At 38.3% G+C, this 21,094-nt stretch overlaps 1 protein-coding gene across 1 annotated transcript in view; it reads right to left on the minus strand.

Annotated features, from left to right (window-relative positions):
* Positions 1-21,094, minus strand: part of RGS22 (regulator of G protein signaling 22) — a 62,507-nt gene that overhangs the window by 213 nt on the left and 41,200 nt on the right. Inside the window, exons 16-26 of the mRNA XM_069854425.1 lie at positions 20,575-20,667; positions 19,887-20,053; positions 16,563-16,725; positions 15,790-15,948; positions 13,950-14,012; positions 11,775-11,936; positions 8,589-8,768; positions 6,906-7,037; positions 3,064-3,165; positions 1,076-1,178; positions 423-532 (exon numbers count right to left, since the gene is read on the minus strand). Coding sequence (XP_069710526.1) covers positions 423-532; positions 1,076-1,178; positions 3,064-3,165; positions 6,906-7,037; positions 8,589-8,768; positions 11,775-11,936; positions 13,950-14,012; positions 15,790-15,948; positions 16,563-16,725; positions 19,887-20,053; positions 20,575-20,667 — 1,434 coding nt within the window. The remainder of the gene's footprint in view (positions 1-422; positions 533-1,075; positions 1,179-3,063; positions 3,166-6,905; positions 7,038-8,588; positions 8,769-11,774; positions 11,937-13,949; positions 14,013-15,789; positions 15,949-16,562; positions 16,726-19,886; positions 20,054-20,574; positions 20,668-21,094) is intronic.

Consider the following 21,094-nt stretch of genomic DNA (forward strand, 5'->3'; position numbering starts at 1 on the left):
AAAAGAGAGAAACAAGATGTGGTTGGGTTGGCCCTCACGAGCAGCTGGTCTCCCACCCAGCTGCTCACTCACTCACTAGTTGCGAGATCTTTCAGGCCCTTGCCAGTAACTCCATGGGGTCTGAGCTTCCTGTTATCATCTTGTGCTCCTAATTAAAATATTTTAACTGGAAAGCTTAGATAACTGCATTTCAGAGACCACCATTTTGAAAAATCATTGCATCTGGTCAACATTAGCTCCACTAACCATGGCTGGAGTGAAAAATAATCTTGCTTTCATATTGGGGCTGTACAACTTCAGTTAAACGTGATTTGGAGCAGGATAACTATAACTTGCTACTAACGAGCATCAGCACTAACCAAGAAAACTAGCTTTTAAGAATCCAGATTTCAAAGCACACTTGCTGGCAGTCTGGTGCTCACCTTCTGTTTCTTGAGACGGTTTGAGCGTTTCTTCAAAATCACATTACTCTTTGGAGAATCAGTGGATTTTTTGGAGTTTTGAGGCTTCAGGAAGGATGTAGATGAAGAACCTGTGTATGGAAAGAAAATTAAATTAGAGGAAACTGAACGTTTTTTATATCACATAGCGCTATTGCTAGCCCTACTGTTAAATGGAATTATTTAATGAAGACCTAAGGGGGTATACCAAGCTGACACAAGGATGAAGCAACGCCTCTTGCGTCCCCCAAAAGCGTACTGACAGACTGGTGAGAAAAGGCATCATATCTCTTGTTGCGTGTAAGTTGATGAAGCACAAGAAGCCGGGGAAGTGAAATATGTATGTGAACCAAATATGATTGCCATGCCTCTGGGCAGAATGAAGAAATGACCATATTCCTCTCTGTAGTAGAACCTGTACAGTAAAGATAGTGCTGATACGCTGCAACTTTCACTCTTGCTTTTGTAGCAAATTTAACAGCCACAAGTATAGTGCAGAGAGCAGCTCTACTGTGGACAGCATAACAGAGGGGGCAGTATGCAGATGTATGCAGATCCAAACGAGAGCAAACAAAGTTCAAATTTCACTTAAGCTATAACCTTGTCCTCCTAAACTACAGTGCTTGGTTAACAACCTGTAAGGAATGATGATGAGCTTTTCTCCAGGTCTTCTTGCATTTTAAGAAGTATTTTCTCCTGCTCCAAGGCTTCTATGTATTTGGAATAGGACCAGGAAGCCTGCAAGAACCATTAAAAACTATCAGCCTCCTGACCATGTCACTGGTAGCTCCTTGTCCATTTCAACAGCGAGACAAATAACTTGTTTATATTGTACCTCTGTTATTGAATAATCACAATTATTAAGAAAAGAAGTATTGTCCTGACAATACTGGAATAACGGGGAAATAATATTGCTGCAAATAAGCAATCTCAAAATAACGTGAAATGCAATTTAAGCAAGTTTGACAGATATGATGTTTACATTTGTTTATTCTCCATCCCTGGTCCAAGTCCTATTCTCCCTCCTTTCATCTTCAAAACCTAAATACAGCAGACTTTTCTCCTTCCAAAATTTCAACCTTTTGTGTTATTAAGGACTTGATTTTATCTCCCTGCCACATCGTGCTAGTGTGTCCTTTGTGAAGTTATTGAAGGTCTCACTAGCATCAGAGTTCTTCCTGCCCACCTTCTTCAGCAGAATGCTACGACCACTGGAGGCAGATCAACCGGAGATGTCATCCTTTCCTTTCCTTTTCTGAGGAACAGTTGTTGCTCTTTATGTTGAAACAACCTCAGTTTAAGTTCCACGTAAATTTTAGGTCACTTTCCCAAATCAGTATGAGAACTGTACCTTTATTTAGCCTTTATTTTTGGTAAAGCCTGAAAAAGTTGGGGCCAATTTGTCATTTCATGACTCAGCAAGAACAGCTTCTGGCATCTTCCTTTAGCAGAAAGGGGCTTGGAGCAGAAACTGCTCTATAAAAGATTATTGCACCTTCTGCAATTACCTGCCTCTTGAGGCCGTAGGCATATGATATGGATATACTGGCTCACCCAACTCACTTTTCTTTTTTAAATAAGTATGAGGAAAGTTTAAAAGGTCCATTTAAGAGATAAGACTGTGTGGTCAGTGTAAGCAGTGGCCTGAGTGTGATTTGCTCTTGCATTGCATGGAGTAGCTGTGATTATGTGGTTGCACAGATTCCCCTTTATGTTATGGCAGTGTCAGCTCAGCTATGAATGATGCCTTGATATGCCTGGGGTGGCATATCAATTCTTCCTGTTTCTCCAATCAGCTGTTGTCTCTTCACTACAGATTTGATGCATCATGAAAGTTTTTCTGAAAGAAGTACTCGAGCTATTTTCTGTCAGATTTTTTATTAAAATACTTAGATTTTCTATATGAGTTCTGCTTCATTTTTTTTTTACCTAAGAGCAGAGCAAGACTCAAGCCTAAACTAAACTCTTTCAGGACATGAATTTCACAAGTAATTAAAAACTTATTATTCTAGAACTGAACTTTCTTTTCTTCAATTTATCTTTAAATAAAGATTCATTTTAAATCTAAGCATCTGCGTGGCTTAATATGTCATTAGATATTAATATTATTCAGAACCTAAATCTTAAAAGTGAAGGTAATTGTAGAATAATTAAAAGTTATTTAAGGACCATATGACAATAGTATTCAAAATCAGACTCTACTTTCCCATTCTTGCAAGATCTAATTATGTCTCTTGAATGATGACAGCAACATGTTTGTTATTCACCTGCCACCCATATCCTTCTGAAAATGATGCTGGTCCTCTCTCCACACCAATCTCATCTGCCAGAGCCCTGCATGACAGACTGGTGAGTTTTGTCCCTGTTTTTTTACCCTGCCAATAGTAAGAATGCATAATTAGATGTAAACAATAGTTACAGAGCTAAAGTAAAAACCAAAGCCCAAGGAAGAAAAATTAACATTAGAAATGAGATACTGTCATATGTAGTAATGTTTTGTAATTTCCACTTTCATAATTTATCATGTTGGGCATAATAAAGAAATATCAGAAGATACAGCTCTCTAAAGTTCTATTTATGTCTCTTGAATGATGATACGTGTAGCAAGATGTTTGTTACTCACCTGCCATCCATCTGAAAATGGTGCTGGTCCACTCTTCACACCAGTCTCATCTACCAAAGCACTGCTTGACAGACTGGTGAGTCTTGTCCTCATTTCTTTACTCTGCCAATAGGAAGGATGCATAATTAGATGTAAACGACAGTACTGAGCTAAAGTAAAAAGCAAAGCCCAAGGAAGCAAAAATTGTTATTAGAAATGCAATAGTATCATATGCAGTAAAGTTTCTTAATAAGCAGTTTCATAATTCATTGTGTTGAGCATAAGAAAACCTACTAGAAGATAGTCCTTTCTTAAAGCATTTCTTTGTCCTTATTGAAGTTTTATGACCCCTACACTCCTGCTGACTATCTTACTTTCAGATTCAATACCTACTCCAAAATATAGCTAAGTGGGAGGGCAGGTCTAAAGCAGAACTTGTTTTAAAGACAAAGAGGCCATTGTGATCCTCTAATTTGGCTTCAGGTATAAATGTAGAACATAGGATTTCTCATGATCAATTCCAGCTTGGTCCAGTATCTGTGAATGAACTGCAGTACACATATTAGGAAAACAGGCAATACCATTTAAAACTTCTACACTGAAGGACAAGGCATTGTAACCTTTGGTTATGTGCTCTGATGATTAACTATTTGTTATTTTTATGTTGTTCTAGTGTTTTTCTATGGCTGCACCTTTGCACATTCTCTCTGATGATCCCAAAAGTCTTCTGAACATTAATCAATGTTCATATTTAACCTCACATCATTAACCCCACAACATTCACATTAGGCAAGTAGTATAACCCTCCCACGTTGCAAATGAGAAATTGTGGAAAAAAAGAGAAGTCTAATGATTCCTCAAAGTCACTGAGAAAGCCCCTGAAAGATAGGAAAAGGGTCAGAATATCCTACTTCCTTGCTACCAAGGTGCCTTTTTCATCTTCATATTCCCTGCTGTCATATGGACACGTCATCTAGAATGGTGACTGTCAAGTGTAGAACTGCCCAGGCAGTTTGGTGTTTATCTTCTCTCCAGAAGGCTGACTAACTTCTGTGGCACTCTCAGTTGATGGAACGGGGATGCCAAAGCACATACAGAAATAGTGTGTACACTAATATAATACAGTTTAAGTTTGCTAGCTTTCTCAATGAGACTGATGAATCAAATGAGGTCTTTAATAATGCTTTCTCATAATAAATTGGATAATGTTATGTCAATGTCATATCCCATGATACTGCACCCCTTACTAACAAATAAGCTTATTGCTAAAAAGCTTAAAGAAAGCTGAGGGAAACATGGAAAAGGACAATTAATGGTTATGGTTTTACCTTTCTGTGCTAAGGGCATGAGAGGCAAAACAGATTTACAATGTAAGTTAATTTTGTACATTCGAAAACAAGAAATCCAAAATCTGTTTTGGAGTTAAAACACAATTGCATATACAACATATTACAAGTACTGGCATCAAGGCAGTCTGCAGAAATTGACTAATGCTATTTTTTAAAGTAGGTGGCATGTGTATCTAGCAGTTAATGAAGGAACAGAGCCACAGATAGGCCAAAGATGAGCCCAAATAGCAGTGCCACACTAAGGGCATATATGTGAAAACTGAAAAGCAAACAGTGCTCTCCTAAGGGAACAGCTTTTAAAACAATTTCAGCTCAGTACTGAAGCAGTCCCACTATGCTGAATGTTTGACCTTACTTCACCCTGTACCTACCCATCCCTGCCTTCCAGACACTAAACTTAAAACAGGTCTCTGCACTGTACAGTGCTTGCATGGCAACCTTCACTGCCAGCCACTCCTCCCCTGCGCTGAGACCCTTGCCAGAAAGCCTTTGATAGGATATGCCCCATAAATAACAAATAGGTGCACACAAAAAATATTGGAATTGTCAAATAATACCAAGTCACACACCATTGTACAGTGAAAGCCTCCTTGTCTGCCCATTTTTTCCATTGTACTACATAATTCCAACTCATATCCAGTCAGTTCAGCAAGTCAGGGAAGCCCAGGTAGACTGAGCACCCCAGGGACAAATTTGTGATAAGGGAGAAAATAAAATTCCTCCCCCGAGAACTGATTGTCCCATTTGACATAAACCCAAACCAACTGATTTGGGGTGGAATATATATATAAGAAAAAAAGTATTGTTTCTAACTGTTGCCAGAGCTTTCATCTCCTTCAGCACGAGCCTGGTGGGGCAGAGCAGCATAGACATTATTTTAAATGCCAAGAAATCATCACCTACAAGCTGCCAAGTGAACCTGCTATTGCTTATGCTGGATGGACCTTATCAGTATCCTTCAGGGACACTGAATCATTCCAACAATTTTGTTGTCACTGTTGGGACAGAAATTACAGACAGGAGAACAGGGAATGGCAAATTCTTTAAATGATAATAGAGAGGGGAAAGCATTCAAAAACTTATCTTTTTCACTTAGTATTTCAAGATTTTAAAAGCCAAATGGTTTATTGGTAATTTTTTTTGTGAGAAGAATGGTCTGAAAACCTTTTACTGGGCTGCATTCTCTGCCTGTCACTTTCTAAAATTTCTTATCCTATTTCCCAGTTTAGAAGGGTAATTCACCTTTCCCATTTGTTCTCCATAAAAGCTAGGGTTTTGCCCTCCTGGCCAAGATTTACTCTTTACTTCCTTGATCTTAATCAGAAATCTTATAGACAGGCAACAAACAGATGGAAAAAATAAGTCTGTGAAAACACAAAATGCATTACTTTGAAATATTGCATTCTTGTACTATAAGTATTGCCAATGGCCTTGCCAGACATATCTGTATGGAGGCAGCGTGCTTTGGAGAAAGGAACATGAGTTCTTGGATTTTAGACTTCACTTGACATTGGTCATTGAGTAATGCTTCACTGGTCCTCATTTTCACGTGTCTAAAAGAGGATAACAATGTGTACATGTTCTTATGGGCATATATATCTGTCTTTATCTGTACGGGCACTCATGAGGTTCTCATCATCAGTAATATCTCACCACATATGTACATGGTATTTAAAATATGTAAAGGTATTTAGGACGACCTGTGGTACTTTGCAAGTCAAATAATTTCCCTGCCCTTTAAGGAATGTTCTCTCCTCAAAGCTGGCCAAACAATTACATATAATAAAAAATAAACTTTTGCAAAGCCTATAATTAATAGGAAAAAATCCATTATATTTTAATAATAAAATTCCAAGTAAAACAACTTTACAAGCAAGCATTCTGCTGTAGAGGTCACGGTTCTGTTAATGCACTGAAACTGTCTGGAAACTCGTGAACAGTCTGACAATTTCACTGTCAATGCTGAGAACTATTCAGAAAAGACAAAAACTATACAAAGCAATTAACACATAAATATTTTTTAAAATAATGTGACGACTTCTCAAATGCCCCTTCTGTCAAACAGAAATAAAATGTGGTTTGGTTTGGTTTTGCCTTCAGTATTGATCCAGGACTGTTAATTCTAAAACAGGACAGCACTTACTGAAAGTGCAAACAGGTCTGCAGCTACCCATTGTACACAGGGATCATACACAGATTTTTTTTTTTTTTAATTTAGACCTCTTTTTCACTCTTCTCTTGGCACAAAGATGACTAAAATACATTTTCTCCTCTGCTTAATGAACGAAGTATTCCATTGACTCATCTGCTTCAAGTTAAACATATGTATAAGCATTGACAGGATTGAGAACTAATCGCCCTAGAACTTGATAACATGTAAGGCTTGAATTCTAACAAAAAGATTTTGGTAGCTTTGGATCACGCTAGAAAAAGGATATTTTAATTCCTGTGTTTGCTCATGAACGAGTTTTTATGTAGTTCATCAGCTGTCACCTGTAAATACATAAACCTTACCTCTGCTGTTCTGCCTTCCTTCTGTTGCATCTTTTTTCTCTCCAGGGCAAGCAGAATTTCATCATTAGTCAAATTGCTTCGAAACTTACAAAATTTTGGCCAAAATTTAAACAGAAGAGCAAAAATAGTCATCTGTGCAGAAAGAAAAGAAACTCAATCTTGACCATATTAAGAAATCAGTTTACTGTGAAATAAAATGTAGTTTAACATGAGAATGAAGTAACTATTTCTTTTGAATACACAGCCTTGTTCCTCCCACGTACTGTGTCCTGACATTTCAGTCCAGATTTGCTCGGCACATGCTTTTCATCAGTGTGTTTATAACTGGTGAGAAATCTTCCTAAAACACAGTTAAAAGGCACTTTCTTTTTTTTTTTTATATTTCCCTAAACAATTGTTTGCATTAGTGAAAACATCCATCATTTTTTACAAGTATTCCTGATAAAATATACACCAGTAGAATTTCTTTTGCAGCCCTGTTCCGCTCAAGTATTTCAAATATTCAGTTCATTAGGGAGAGGGGTTTTTCCCCTCCTTAAGAGAAAGGAAATACTTTTTTGCCTCTGGAAAGGCTCTTAAACCACATTACAGATCTATGAGCAAATCTTGGATAATTTTTAAATGATATAATCTCTCACAGGGTCTTTTTTGAACTAGAATAAGAAAAACAATTTTAGAAAAGCAAACAGAGGGGCTCAGTGAATTCTCTTGCTGCAAGTACTAAGGCTCACATTTTTCTGTTTATTTAGATGCTTAATTCTCATTGAGAAACGTGGCTTCAAAGGAGCCGAGCATGCTCAGCACCTCCCTGCTTCTGGCTCAATGGACTTGAAAGTGACATGCGAGTCACTGTCATGTTCCAATCACAGCTTTTTGGCCAAGTTCTTCTCTTGGATTTGTGCCACATTTCTGGAGTTCACTGAGTTTTACATAGGCTAAAATGAGACTTCTTAATTCTCTTAGGACCTCGATGAACCTTTTTCTCTGACAAACCATTCGTCTTCTGTGATCCAAACACTTTATGGACTCACAGTGGAGGTTTAGGGGTGTTGGTGGCGATTTTATAGAAAAAGAAGGGGAACTATCTTTCTTGGGTTTAGAAAATAAGTCAGAGAAGACAATATGGAGGAATAAGAAAATATTAAGTGTGTAGTAAAGGTTCACAAATTGCTGTTCTGTCTGTTAGTACAAAGATCAGAAAGCAAGTTGTCTACAGCTATTTAATACAGACTTTCTGTAATAAAGAAGGGAAAGGCATCCAATAAGTTAAGCTGTCTTTGTGCTTTACCCACATCTGCATATTTTTTCATAAACTACAAAATCTACAAACTTTCTGACTACAAATTACTTCTCCGAAATTAACTAAGTGGTAAAAAACAAGCAATTAAAAACATGTACAGGGTTCTTTTCTACTGCCGGAACTCCTATCACAGCCCTGGATAACACCTTTGCAGAATCAGCTAGCTGCCAGAGCTTGTCCAGTTTATTGAGCAGTACGTATCTGAAGCCTCTCTGTCATCTCCACCATACAATCTTCATTGATGCATTACTATAATGTTTTCCTTCATGCTCAGGATTATGTATAAAGTCACATATATTGTCGCATAAGCAAAAAAACATGTCTTTAAATGAGGCACACAGACTTCAGCCAGATTTATTATAGAGACTCTTCCAGCTCCTTACCTGTGCTTCTCTAAAAATGTAAGGACCAAGTTCTTTCCTGTGCTCCAGAATCTTCTTTGCTTGTTCAGGTAGGATGTCAATCTGCAAAGCTGGGGGTACGGCAGAATTAATAAAGCAGTCGATAATAGCTGTGATCTTTTTCTGGACTGTGGCATTATTACAATGAGAATGGCACAAGTCCTGAAAGACAAAAAATAGCATTTTCAGAGAGAGAGATGCAAGACCCTTTACAGGGGCCCAGTGATCAAAGAATACTAGCCATACAAAAATAATTATTTAATAGATTTCTTCAGTATGTAGGACAAAATTCTTGTAGCAAATATGCATGCTCAAATACATAGTTAAGAAATGAGTGGGACTTCTGGTTTGCAAATGCAGATGTATAGCAGTGATTGCTTTTAGGGAATAATGTCTGCCTGGCTGTTCTGATGGAACAGGATAATTTTTATCCTGCATTCATTCTAAGTACATTATTGGCAAATAGGAAGCATTTCTGAAAAAAGAAACATACCCACAGGTGTGAAATGCACAGATTATCAGAATGAGTCTGCTATGATTATCATAGACATGGTAACTAAAAGACAAAGAAATGCTCTAAGTACACCAAGAAAGAGGGGAATTTTTTAGCGGGTACAAGGTATTGTAACAAGGAGTTTTGGCACAGGAGGGGACAATTTCAGCTACCAATACAATCTTCCTTTCATTGAAATCGTCTAGGTTCCCATGCATAAAGATTCTCTTAACGCAGATGTATAGCAGTGATTGCTTTTAGGGGATTCTCTTAATAAATGGTTTCCCAAGTTTCCCCAAACCTCAGTACGTGAAATAACTGAGCAGAACAAAATACAAAACAACCTTGAACTTAAAAGGGTGAGATCTCAAAGAAGTACTGGGGGGTTTCTACTTTTTAAAAAGTGAACCTGTTGCTCTTGTAAAACCCATTATTACCGTGTTTTTCACACTGTGACAATGCTACCGTCAGACTTTGACAAGAAGAAAAAATAATTCAAAGAACTCCCTTCAAATGCTTTGAAACACGAATGTTCCACCTATCCATAAACATCAAGAAATTTCTGCAACTCTAGGAGATTATCACATATTTCTGCTAAAGACACAATGAGCACCCCAGAGAATTTTCAGGAAGAGCGCTTTCTAAATGAAGAATGTGCATTTAGTTCTGGTATAGGAGACTGGATATTTACTTTGCAAAGAAATTAAAAACAGGGCTTTTAACCAGAAATGTGGTATGTGTAAGAGCTGGCTTGTTTTATTCTGAATACTTTTTAGTTTTATGAAGGGAAAAAAAGAATGATAACAGCTACAATGAAGAAAATAAGGCAATATGAAACCATATTCAATATATCCTAAGAATATGTTATGACTTCCTTTGCTCATCTAGCACAGAAGAAAAGGCAGAGAGCTGTAGTAAGAGGGAATACGAACAAGCCATACGATACAAAAAGGGGTGAGACATGAGTGTAAGGGAACAGATGGAAACGATCCACAGAGTTATATTTCTTCATACTTAAAAAAAAAAAAAATTTGGTTTTTGATTGTCCCAAGATGTGCCGCCAGCCCAGTGGGTTACGAGGAGTAATACAGTCATTGACTCCTGAAGGGAGTTCTCTCTAAGCTGATGGCATCACAGGGCTCAGACAATACAAGTATGCACTGTGCAAAGTGCTGCCCACGGCTTTGGCAATGTTCCTTCAGTTCAGCCTGACCCACAACACTCCTCTTCCTCCAGCCTTTTGCTTCTATAAAGAGCATTGACTGCCAACCATGACAAATTGCGTGCATGTAGAAATATGGTCAGATTGTACTTTTTCTTGATAAGAAGACAAATAAAATTAACATAAATGAAGGAGAAAGGGTGGGACATAAAACAATGAGGTCTTTCTTCAGAACGCAGATCCACAAAGAAAACAGTCTAAACTACATTCCACATTAATTTGCAGAAAGTTTCCATGTCCTCCACAGTACAGCAACAAAGAGTCACAAATCTGAGAAAACATCAAATATTTTGAGAAGGATTTATGACATGGAACTTCAGGTGCCTTTGTGTCAATTTTCTAGGCTAAGCTAGTCACTCTGTAACTGAGAGAGAGAGCAGCACCCCCAGAGAGCATTTCAGCAGATGATTCCTTGCTTGGAGATCAGAGATTTTGTGAGGAGAGGAGATTGCCACCCTGGAGACAGAGGAGCTTCAACTTCTAAAGCAGACCCCAAGCTGAAATGCATAAAACTAAACAATAAAAATACACACATGTGCCTGCAGCAGGTTCTCCCAGTGCTACTGCAGCATCAACTGTGTTTATCTCCTAAGTTTTAAGCATGTTAGCTAACCTCATGCTCCCTGCCTGCCACAAGCATGCAGTCTGTGTTCAGGAGCGCAGAGAGGCTCTGCACTCCGGTAGCACTGTTGCTTCAGCAATATCCCACAAGGAAAAGGAACGAGGAGCAAGTGAAAGAGCTGTGGCGCTCCTGCATTCAGCCGAGGGTGCTACTACGAGGCTGCAGTATGATTTATAGGCTCACTTCAGAGGTTTCCCATTGTGTTTCACCCCACACAGCAGCAGTTTCACAAAGGGGCATGCATCTGCAAGAGAGGCAGTCCCTGCTGACCTTCTCCATTACATTTCATCTTGGCTACATCCTAAGCTTCAATCATTTGTGACCATGCAGAGTGCAAGGAAGCTGGGCTCTGCATTGTACATATAAATCTTTTGAGTAGATACTATCTTTGCATTTGATTGAATTTAAAAGCTTTCTCTGATTTTTTAGGGATTACCAAATTCAGCAATAATCCTATTATTTAACAGTATGTAACTATAAACACAGAATGGACATTATAATTCTTGCATATTTGCTACTGCTTAACAGATGCATATTGAAATCTGGGCCTTAGCTAGTTAGTAGTGTCCCTTTAGAGACTCAGAAGAATGTTACAGTTTGAAGAAGCATGAAGATATATAGGGATAGTACATTCAAGTCATTAAAATTAGCTACCCTTAAGAAGTGAGGATTTTCATTGAAGAAAAAACCAGTTTAAACAGTGAAAGAGTTTTTAATATGAACAAGAAAATGGCTAGACATCTTCTTGTTAAAATTCTCCTTATATGCAGTAATTGCTGGATTTGCTTACAAATTGAACGATATTCCCCTTGCTCCATTTTACCATCATACCTTATACTTCTGCACCTCTCGCCAAAAGAGGACGCCATTCTCCAGCAGGTCTCCTTTCAGTGACACAAAGCGTTGAAAGTGATTTGCTGTCACTGGATTCAACAGTGCTTTGCGGAAAGCAATTATTTCACTAGATGAAGAAACCCGCTTACTGTCCACATGCTGTCAAAAGAAGAAATAAATGTACCAAATAAACTGTGTTTCAAAAAGCACTAAAAAAGGCATTAGTTAGCGTAAACTGTCTGATTCTTATCTTTGCGCTGACCCTAACTTTCAGTAGTTTATGACTTTATGACATGGATACAATAGAATGTGGCAAGGTTTCACTTCTTTCTTTCCTTCTTTTTTTCTTTCTTTTTTTTCCAGTTTGGTTTGGGCAACATTTTTTTGGAAGATGTGATGGGAGAGGAAATGACTGACAATGATTTAGACCATATGACTACATACTGTAAAGTATGGAAACAGCTATTGTTATTGATTATGGCAACAGGCTACTTTTCTAGAGAACAGTTTGAGTTTTGTGCAAACAAACAACAAAGAGAAAGGAACAGACAAACCACATAGCTTCAAGTTGTAAAATGTTTCTGACAAGGATCTCGCTAACAAAATGAGCTTTGAAATGTGTTGCCATGATCACCAACAGAAGCGGGGAGTTTGCTCTCTGTGGAATAAAGCTGCTAATAGTGAAATAGAATTTAAAGTCATCGAGACATTGTGGAAATCCTTATGATGCAAAGCACAAAGCAGTAGGCAGCCAGGAAAGGGTGGAGAAAGAAAGATGGCTTATGCAGGGACAGTTTGTTTGAAATGAAGTTCAGGCTGGCCTGCCTTCCTGAACAAACAGTTCTTGTGCTGTCGCTGAGAAGTTAGCCAAACAATCCCCCTTTGTTATCAGATGGATGAATGAAAACTATCTTCTAACAGTGGTGGAAAACTCTTGAAGTCCTGGAGGGGTGGAGTGCCGCTCAATGGTCAGCATGGAACAGGAACATTTTTCCTTGCTACAGGCAGTCCTGGGAATCTGACCTGATTCTGAGCTGAAAGTCTGTCTGCAGCTTCTCTTAAAAATAGGGTTTATGCTTAGTGTCCTGCCTCAGATCCTGCCAGGGATGAGAGCCTACCCATGTATGAGGGTGGGTGGCAATTGTCCAAAGGGTGCTTTAATTAAAATAAAGTCAGTTCAACTTAGACAGTGAGGTGGCGTCTTTTTATCCCTCCTCCAGTTCTCCAAACATGTTCTAGCCTCTGTGACCAGAATTTAGGCAACTTTTGGGAAAAATTATTTCTGGGCCATATTCATGAAGGGAAGAACAAAACATTGTTCCCTCCCCTATATTAAAATGCAAACACTGCTTATTTAATGGGTCAATAACCTTGAAGCAGAACATGGAAAATAACCATCTTCCTGACAAACAGACAAAGAGAAAACTCGTTAACAGAACCCACATGCACTTTGGATCCCTTTTGAGCTAATGGTTTGCATGGATAATTGGTGACTGGGTCTCCAGTTTGATTTCAACAGACAGTAAAAGTTCAACTGAATAAATGTACACAACTTGTATGTTGGCAATCACAATGAGTTCACTGCTCTTGAAGAGGAAAAAACTGGCAAACATCTGATGAAATGTATTATTACAAAGGTTTAAGATGTTTAAAATTGATATTATCTCAGTGCTGCAAGATTAAAATACAATTCTAAATGAAACAGATACTGTGAGATATGATTAAACCTGCCCACTCCACTGCATTCTTCACATTCTCTTTTGTGTCTGCACGTAATCCACTCACAATAATAAATAAACTACCAGATGCTGGAATGAACAGCTTGTCCCAATAAGTCTACTGCATGCAAAATACAGATAGATGTGAATTAAAGGTACAATACCAGTTTGAGGAGGTTTAAGAGTGCCCCAAAGCCTAAGACGAGACTTTTTTTTAAGTATGACCTCTCCAGCCAGGAAGGGAGAGAAATTTACCATGAACATCCAGCAGGGAGGTAAATCCACTAGCAATGTGAGTAATCAGTGCACTGTAGCCAATGCAATCATGCTGGCTTTTGACAGTGCTACATTTGGGCCTCACACTGTCAGCAGGGAAATTGTGAGGGATGCGTGAGCTCCAAACAGAAAAGACAGTGAAACTGCAGACCAAAGAGACACAGTGAACTTCACTTGCCTTCCACATCCTAGTTGACTTCTCCTGTTTTTGGTGTGGAAGATCTTCAGTTATGTCCTTTATCTATGGTTGAAAAAAAAAATTATAATTGTACTTTTAAACTCTTCATGTTTGATATTCAGCCCTCTATTGATTGATAGCGCAGGGACAGATTAGTTGATATATCTTCATTTGGATCTTGATATCTGAAACTTGTGGTGCCATCTGTAAATGAGCATTAATTCATTAAGACTATGGAGTCAGAGAAGACAAGAGGCAACAGCAGTTAAACATTGATTTTATGCTGTATTACCTAACCCATAATGTTCTAAGGGATCCTTTATGTTGGGAATAGATTTGGGGCTATAATTATTTTTTTACAAGATGTTTTTAGATATTTTGGACAGCTGTATCAGAAATGGATTTGATCCTGCAGCGTCTTTGTAGCAAAAATACACCTCAAATCAAGGGCAGATTTTCTGAATAAGGACTACATAGCATGCCCACAGTGTTTGGTCACTGTGAAATACAAAGCCAAGTGGAGAATGTCATCTGGTTTCATTTCTTCTAAAAAACATTCTTCAAAGGACCTTTTCATCCTCTGAATTTGCAGTAAGAATGAGAAAAGAGCAGTCAAACATGAATGGAGTTAGGAAAAGACTAAATGCTCATTAGAAGTATGTATTTCCTGTAAATTGTTTATTAGAGTTGAATACAGCATTTTCCAAACTGCATGGGCTACTCTCCCTGCCAGCACAGTGCAGCAGGTGCAAGAAGATGTATGAGCCAGCTTAGCCTTATCGCATGATCTTGTGCCAGGGCTTGTAAAGGAGGCAGAGTTCAGCTAAAAAAGGGCAAAAGGATAGGAAATTTTGCTTTAATATGATCATTATTAAAATTACAATTTTCCCTATTAGAACATACAGTTTTCAGATTGCTTAGTGCTATGGATCGATGAAAAGGATCCAGTTCATATGCACTTCTGACAGCCTTCTTGATGTTAAAAAGACCGTTGAAACCAAGTTTTATCAATCAATGCAGTCTGCCTATGTGTCTGCTTGGTGGAACTGTCAAGTTTCCTTCTACTATGAAATTCGTGCTTCAGAGCCTTTGTGGAAGTACAGAAAACCCCAATCTTTTTGCATCTGTCACCAGCAGGATGATCTCCCTACAAAGATCCCAACCACAGAGGCACTCTCATAAAAGGCAGATGTTAGCTCTGCCCTTTCCCCAGTCTTTCTAATGAGCCAGCAGGAGTGAAAGGCTCCTCATTTCCAGTTTTCTGGCAACTTTCTGAAGTAACCAATTGGAAATAAGGCTTGTAGCAGTTAACCTCCACACTCAGCAGAATTTCACAAGTCCTGGAGTCATTTCTAGAGACACTGCAGCTCCAGATGGGAAAATACAAGACAGAGAGAGAGAAAAAGAGAGAAAGAGAGAATAGAGTGGGAAGCCCATTTGTTTGCTTGTGTTCTTGTCCCCTTGGGCAAATCCTTTACACAAAGCAGCAATTCTTCTATGTGCAAGTGTATGGCTAGTGCAAAAAGGCACATGGAGCACGCAGCACTACAGCAAAGATTAGTTTACTCCCCAAGCAGCCTGGCTGGCAGCAGAGCTAACACCATCTCCTTCAGGTTTAGGATCTAACAATAACACTGTCAGCCAGACTAAACCTTCAGAGGAACTGCCTTCACAATTATCAAGCTAAATGTTTCAACCTGCACATGCTATAACGTCTCTTTTGATGTAAGCTGAATATGAGTTGTGGGCTGCTTTTCCTCTGAACCATTTTATCCCAATGGTAAATCACGAGCCAAACAAAAAACAATGCCTGGATGCGTTACTGTTGTTAAAAAATTACCTTTGCTTGTCTTTCCGCCCCACGGTGTTCATCTGCCAGGAACAATGGCAGCCATTGTTCTTCTAATCTTTTCTGGACACGTTGCTGAATTTCTAGCAGAACTGCTGCCGAAAGTTGATCATGAAGGATTTGTCCCCATCCTCCACCTGAATGCGTTAGCTAAGCAATCCAAATACAATAACACATGACATAAACTTCTGTGTATACCAAAAGTCCTTTATCTCTCTACATCCTTAATTTAGCAAAGCATGAGCTTAACTGTAAGCAAAGCATTTAATGCATGCTTACCCAAGGCTCACGTGTACTTTTCATAAAAGGGAACAGATTACATTCGTCCCTACCTATAATAGAATACAGACTCTGGCAAATAATACCCTAGATTGGCCAAGTAAATTTCCTAAGTATCAAGATATATCAGAGTACCTCAGCTCAGACTTGCTGTCTGTGGCTTTACTGGCACACTAAAATAGAAAGCTGGAACTAGTCACTGCCTGAAAGCCGTTTTTACACTTTTTCTGAGCTGTGTGGTACATGCTCTGGCTGTGGCCTCAGAACAGGGTTTGAGAGAGATGTTCTGTAAGGACGGGGGGAGGAAGAGCCTGCATAGGAAAGAAGGAATCCCCACAACCAGAACAGAACCAGCTTTCAGGCCAAAAATATAGGTAAGATTTGAGGAGATACCTTGGAAAAAACTGGAGCAAAGTCGCTTGTGGACTTTTATCTCATTCAAAATCAGTGTGATTGTTCTTTATGAACAGTTTTGTAACTGGTACCTGTTCTTGTTGTTCTCTGGTAGCTGGGCTGTTGGGTCCAAAGAAGTAGTTTTGGTTTAAGTACTTATTTTTAATGTTCTTATATTTTTCCTCCCTTTTTTCTTTATCATTGTGGTGCATCTTTCTGAACTGTTCAATATCTAGCCAGAACATGAGATCCATGCTACAAACAAATTTAAACAGAATGTTATTTCAATATTGAGTTAATTTCATCAGCGTTCTAGGGAGTTATTAGCTTAACCACAAGCCACCAAAATGTTCAAGTCCTAAATACCAGGTCAAATTGGACTGAAATTTTATGTCATTTTTTTCTTTGCTTAGTACCATCTGGTGAGACCATGGCACTTGTTGAACAGGCAGATCAAACACATATCTTAGGGATCTCATTTAGGGTCCCTTCTGGGGTACCCTGAAAGGCATAACCTCCTCAATGTGCTGCTACTAAATTCAGCAGGGACTGTGAACCAGAGCCATAGTGCAGAGCTCACAAAAAAGAATGAAAAATGAAACAAATGAGAGTTTGAAGCAGTACTGAGGCTATGAGCCACCATGAGATGAATCAACACCCCCTGTTCTGCCTCCTCATCATATCACCTGAGAAAGGAGCAGGGATGACAGCTGGGAACGTAGGACCCAAAAATCACCCCCTTCTTATGTCGTGTGAAGTGCTAGACCTTAAGTCGGTCTGCAGTCAAGCAGACAAAACCAATTTATGGCAAATTTTGCTTCCAGGGTTTTTTTGTGGACTGCCTTTTCATAAATTACTGATTCCACTACTTATTTCATTGTTCATAATAAGTGACAAATAATTTCCATATGCAATTCTTGATTTATATATATTGTTCATATTCATTTGAGTCTATACTATCAATTTAAGTATGTTTTAATGGAACATATATTGGTTTTGTTCTTTAAACCAGAGGATAGGTTAAGTGACATACCTACAATTTCAGTTTACTTTGTATGACTGTTTTTGGACAGTATCTTATTAGCTGAAGTTTTCTGAGCATTATGATGAGGATATTCACTGTGTTTGCAGCAGGAAATACAAAATATTAACCTTAGACAAATCTGTTTCACTTTTCTATTTGGTTAACCTGTTTTTTTCATTAGTCTATGAGTAAAACTTTCAAAAGCATCCAGCTGATTTAAGAACAGATGTCTCCATTTCAAATGTCTTTTGAGACTCTTACAGACCTAATTTCTATTAAAACTGAAATTCTTTCATTTGCTAGTTCGTCACAATGTGAATAAGTTCATCCCAGTGCAAGCAATCCAAGTTACTGTGGTTTATGGAGTTACTCCTTGGCATCTACCCATGACGACCGATCAAATACATCCATCTAATTTAAAAAGCAAAATATATAATCTTAAAGTGTGTTAAGTTAAACCATTTACAGTGGCGGCTTATCCTACCATACTCTACTTTTTCCTTTCAACGGATCAGGAACATGTTCATCGTCAATTAATCTGGCAAGTCTAACAAGTGGTAATCCACTAACCCAGAGTAACAGAAAATGTCCTGCAATTATGTTAATATGTCATGCATATTTAACAAAATATTAATTAATGGAACTTTGTTTAGCTTCTTACCAGAATTTCAGCCCAGGTATTAGGCAGCCTGTCCTTGCTGAAACTTGGATCACTTACAATTGGACAATAACAGAACCATAAATTTTGATGAAGCGACAAATGACACGTCTGTTGTTTTTTGCTGAAATTTTCCAGACCGCATTAGTTCTAGGATCCCTTCAGCTTATAGTGCCATTAAGCAGCTTTACTGTAGCATGCCAGCTGGACTTCAGAGTTGCTAGGTCTGGAACCAGCTCTAAAACACTGTGTTGTGAGACTTTTTCTAATGTTTTTCTTCATTATTAATTTTTACAAAAGACAATTTCTCTATAAATTAAACATTCTTCTCCCTGTCTCTGTCACTTAAGGTGAGACTTGTCTGTGATTAACAGAAAGGCAGGAAGTCCCAGAGATGACTCAGTGTACCTCTCCAGGACCCCATCCTAGTCAATGACCTGTTCCCTGGCAATTCCTACCATTTCCCCAGTTAGAGAGAATCTCTTGCCCCAGTGGTCTCCAAAGCAGGGGGTATGCACTCCAAGAGGTGTGCAAGAAGAAAATATTAGAATTTCAGTAGTGCATGTGTATAATTTATTAAAAAAATAAATACACATATACTGAGGATGCATGCTGGAAAACTTTTTACTGGTGGGATGCGTGATCGGAAACGTTTGGATACCACTGGTGTATACCACTGGTGTATACAACTAACACAGAAGTCACTTGACCCAATTAGGCACCCACAGCATAAGAATCTGTATGAATTCATTACCTACAGTCTTTTTGTAGTCGGTGAGGAGGAATAGTCACCTTTCAGAATGATGCATCCAAGCTGGTTTTAGGTATTACTTTCATAATTAGGAGAATTGTGTCCAGAAGGGCGTATTTCTCTGTCTGACTACATAGGGAATGCATGATGATAAGCAGGAGTAATGGCATTGAGTCTTGGCCAGAGGAATCCTGTGCTAGATGCCCATCTCTGAACACTTTTGAAAAAACTGACCAATACCCAATCTAAAATGACCGCAGTTTTAACCAGAAGCAATAAGCAATAAGCAATATGCAAAGCATCAGCTCTTGGGAATGCAGATTAAAAGGAAGGAAGTGACATTTTAAGGACTTGCTCACAGTTGCTTAAATAGTATATTTGCCTTTTCCTAAAACAGGATAGAGATTAATGTGAGGCTTGGGAAAAGAAAGAAAAAAAAAGTGACAAACTCACATTTACTTCCGCTATAACTTCTGTTTAGATCTTCATTTTTAAGAAAATGGGCTCACTTTTTCAAAAACTGCATGAACTATCTGCTGTGAGCTGGTACTTAATTCTGTTCAGATCAGTGCAAACACAAAACTGTGGTTGCTTTCACACTGTGGAGATAATGTGGCTGTCTTCTGTTTGTACATTTTTATAACATCTAGCTTTAATTTTTAAAATGCACTCTATACTAAAAATCTGTACTAAAATCTATACTAAAAAAGAGAAATCTTTGCTCATAGCATAATTGCTGTACTCGGAGATTTTCCACTAATCAAAGGATAAACTGAAAGCAGAATTGCAATATAAACATGTTATGACAGAAGAATTTTTACCCCCAAAATATTAAGACAATTCAGTTGTCTGAACAACATGTATATGTATTTCAGAAATTTATAAACACATTTTTAAAAAAGGCTAAGATCTGTGAACATTTAGAGAACCAAGATCCCCAGCATATTCCTCCTGAACTTAGAAATGGGTAAAGTAAAACATACCCAGCAGAATGCTCATTAAGAAAAGCCCAGAACCGTTCTAACTTCTCTTTGTCGTGGATCAGATCAGATAGATTGGGACCTGCCAATTCTTTGGGAAGTTGATGCAATTGCTGATCTTCTTTGAGAGCATCAGGGCAGGATGGCAGACGAGTGTCAGCAGCAGTACTCTGAGGGAAGAAAATATTTCACTTGCATAACTGCTTCTTTCATCCCCGTATGTTGCTTAGTCTAAGAATCCTTGCACTAGATACCTTTTGTCTCTGTAGAGAAGCTTTGTGATTGCTGAGGAAATAAATTAAGGCTCCAGTTCTTAATCAGCTTTAGTTTTGTTTGCTTTAAACATACCAGTGTGTGCAGCTTCCACAATCAAACCAACCAATATATACCTGTAATTTACTTGAAATTGAGGTATTTAGCCAAGATTAGGGTCCCAGTATACATTCCACAAACTTCAGTGGAAGCGGTCTCATTGACTCCAATCATACAGTGGTCTAATGTTGAAGTAACTGACAGAAGACCTGTATTTGTAATTAATACATGGGTGTCAATCATTCCCCAAAATGAATAGTAGGAATTGGACTACTCTCTTCTCCTAACTGGCATGTGGTCAGTCTTTCATTGCTGATACTCAAAGTGTTAACCCTCTCTGACAGAAAAGTTTGTTTTTGTTAGTAGGTACTTGTCTTACCTCATCCATCTTGGAACCACTCTCTCGATGCAAAGCCTGGAGCTTTCTAAAGTACACGGAGTCCAGCTGTCGAGTTTCTTTCACCAACTCCACCTAATAAAAATAATATCTTATGTCATCCCTACAGTACACATTATAGAAAGATGGAGAACTGGACAGGTACCTTGCCAGTGACAGCAGATAAAAAGGAGTACATTTGCCAGCAATGAGACTGATGTTTAGAAGACACTAGAAGTCACATCCTTGTGACAAACGATTCAATTAAAAACTCTGGTAGAATAAAATTTTCAGATAGGATCACATGTATATTTCTACAGAACACCACTAAATAATCTAACTATATCTTTAAGAGAAAAATTTTGTATTTAAAAAAAATGCTAAATTTTATTGTGTACATAATCTATTGTGTATGTATTATATTGCATATATCGTGCCAGACTTACCTGATGTGCTATACCAGTAAATTTTATGTCAAATTGTCACTGAGGAGCTGAAAAACAAGTCTTAAAAGTATGACTAT

This window comes from Phaenicophaeus curvirostris, chromosome 3, assembly GCF_032191515.1.
Source record: "Phaenicophaeus curvirostris isolate KB17595 chromosome 3, BPBGC_Pcur_1.0, whole genome shotgun sequence".
NCBI lineage: Eukaryota > Metazoa > Chordata > Aves > Cuculiformes > Cuculidae > Phaenicophaeus > Phaenicophaeus curvirostris.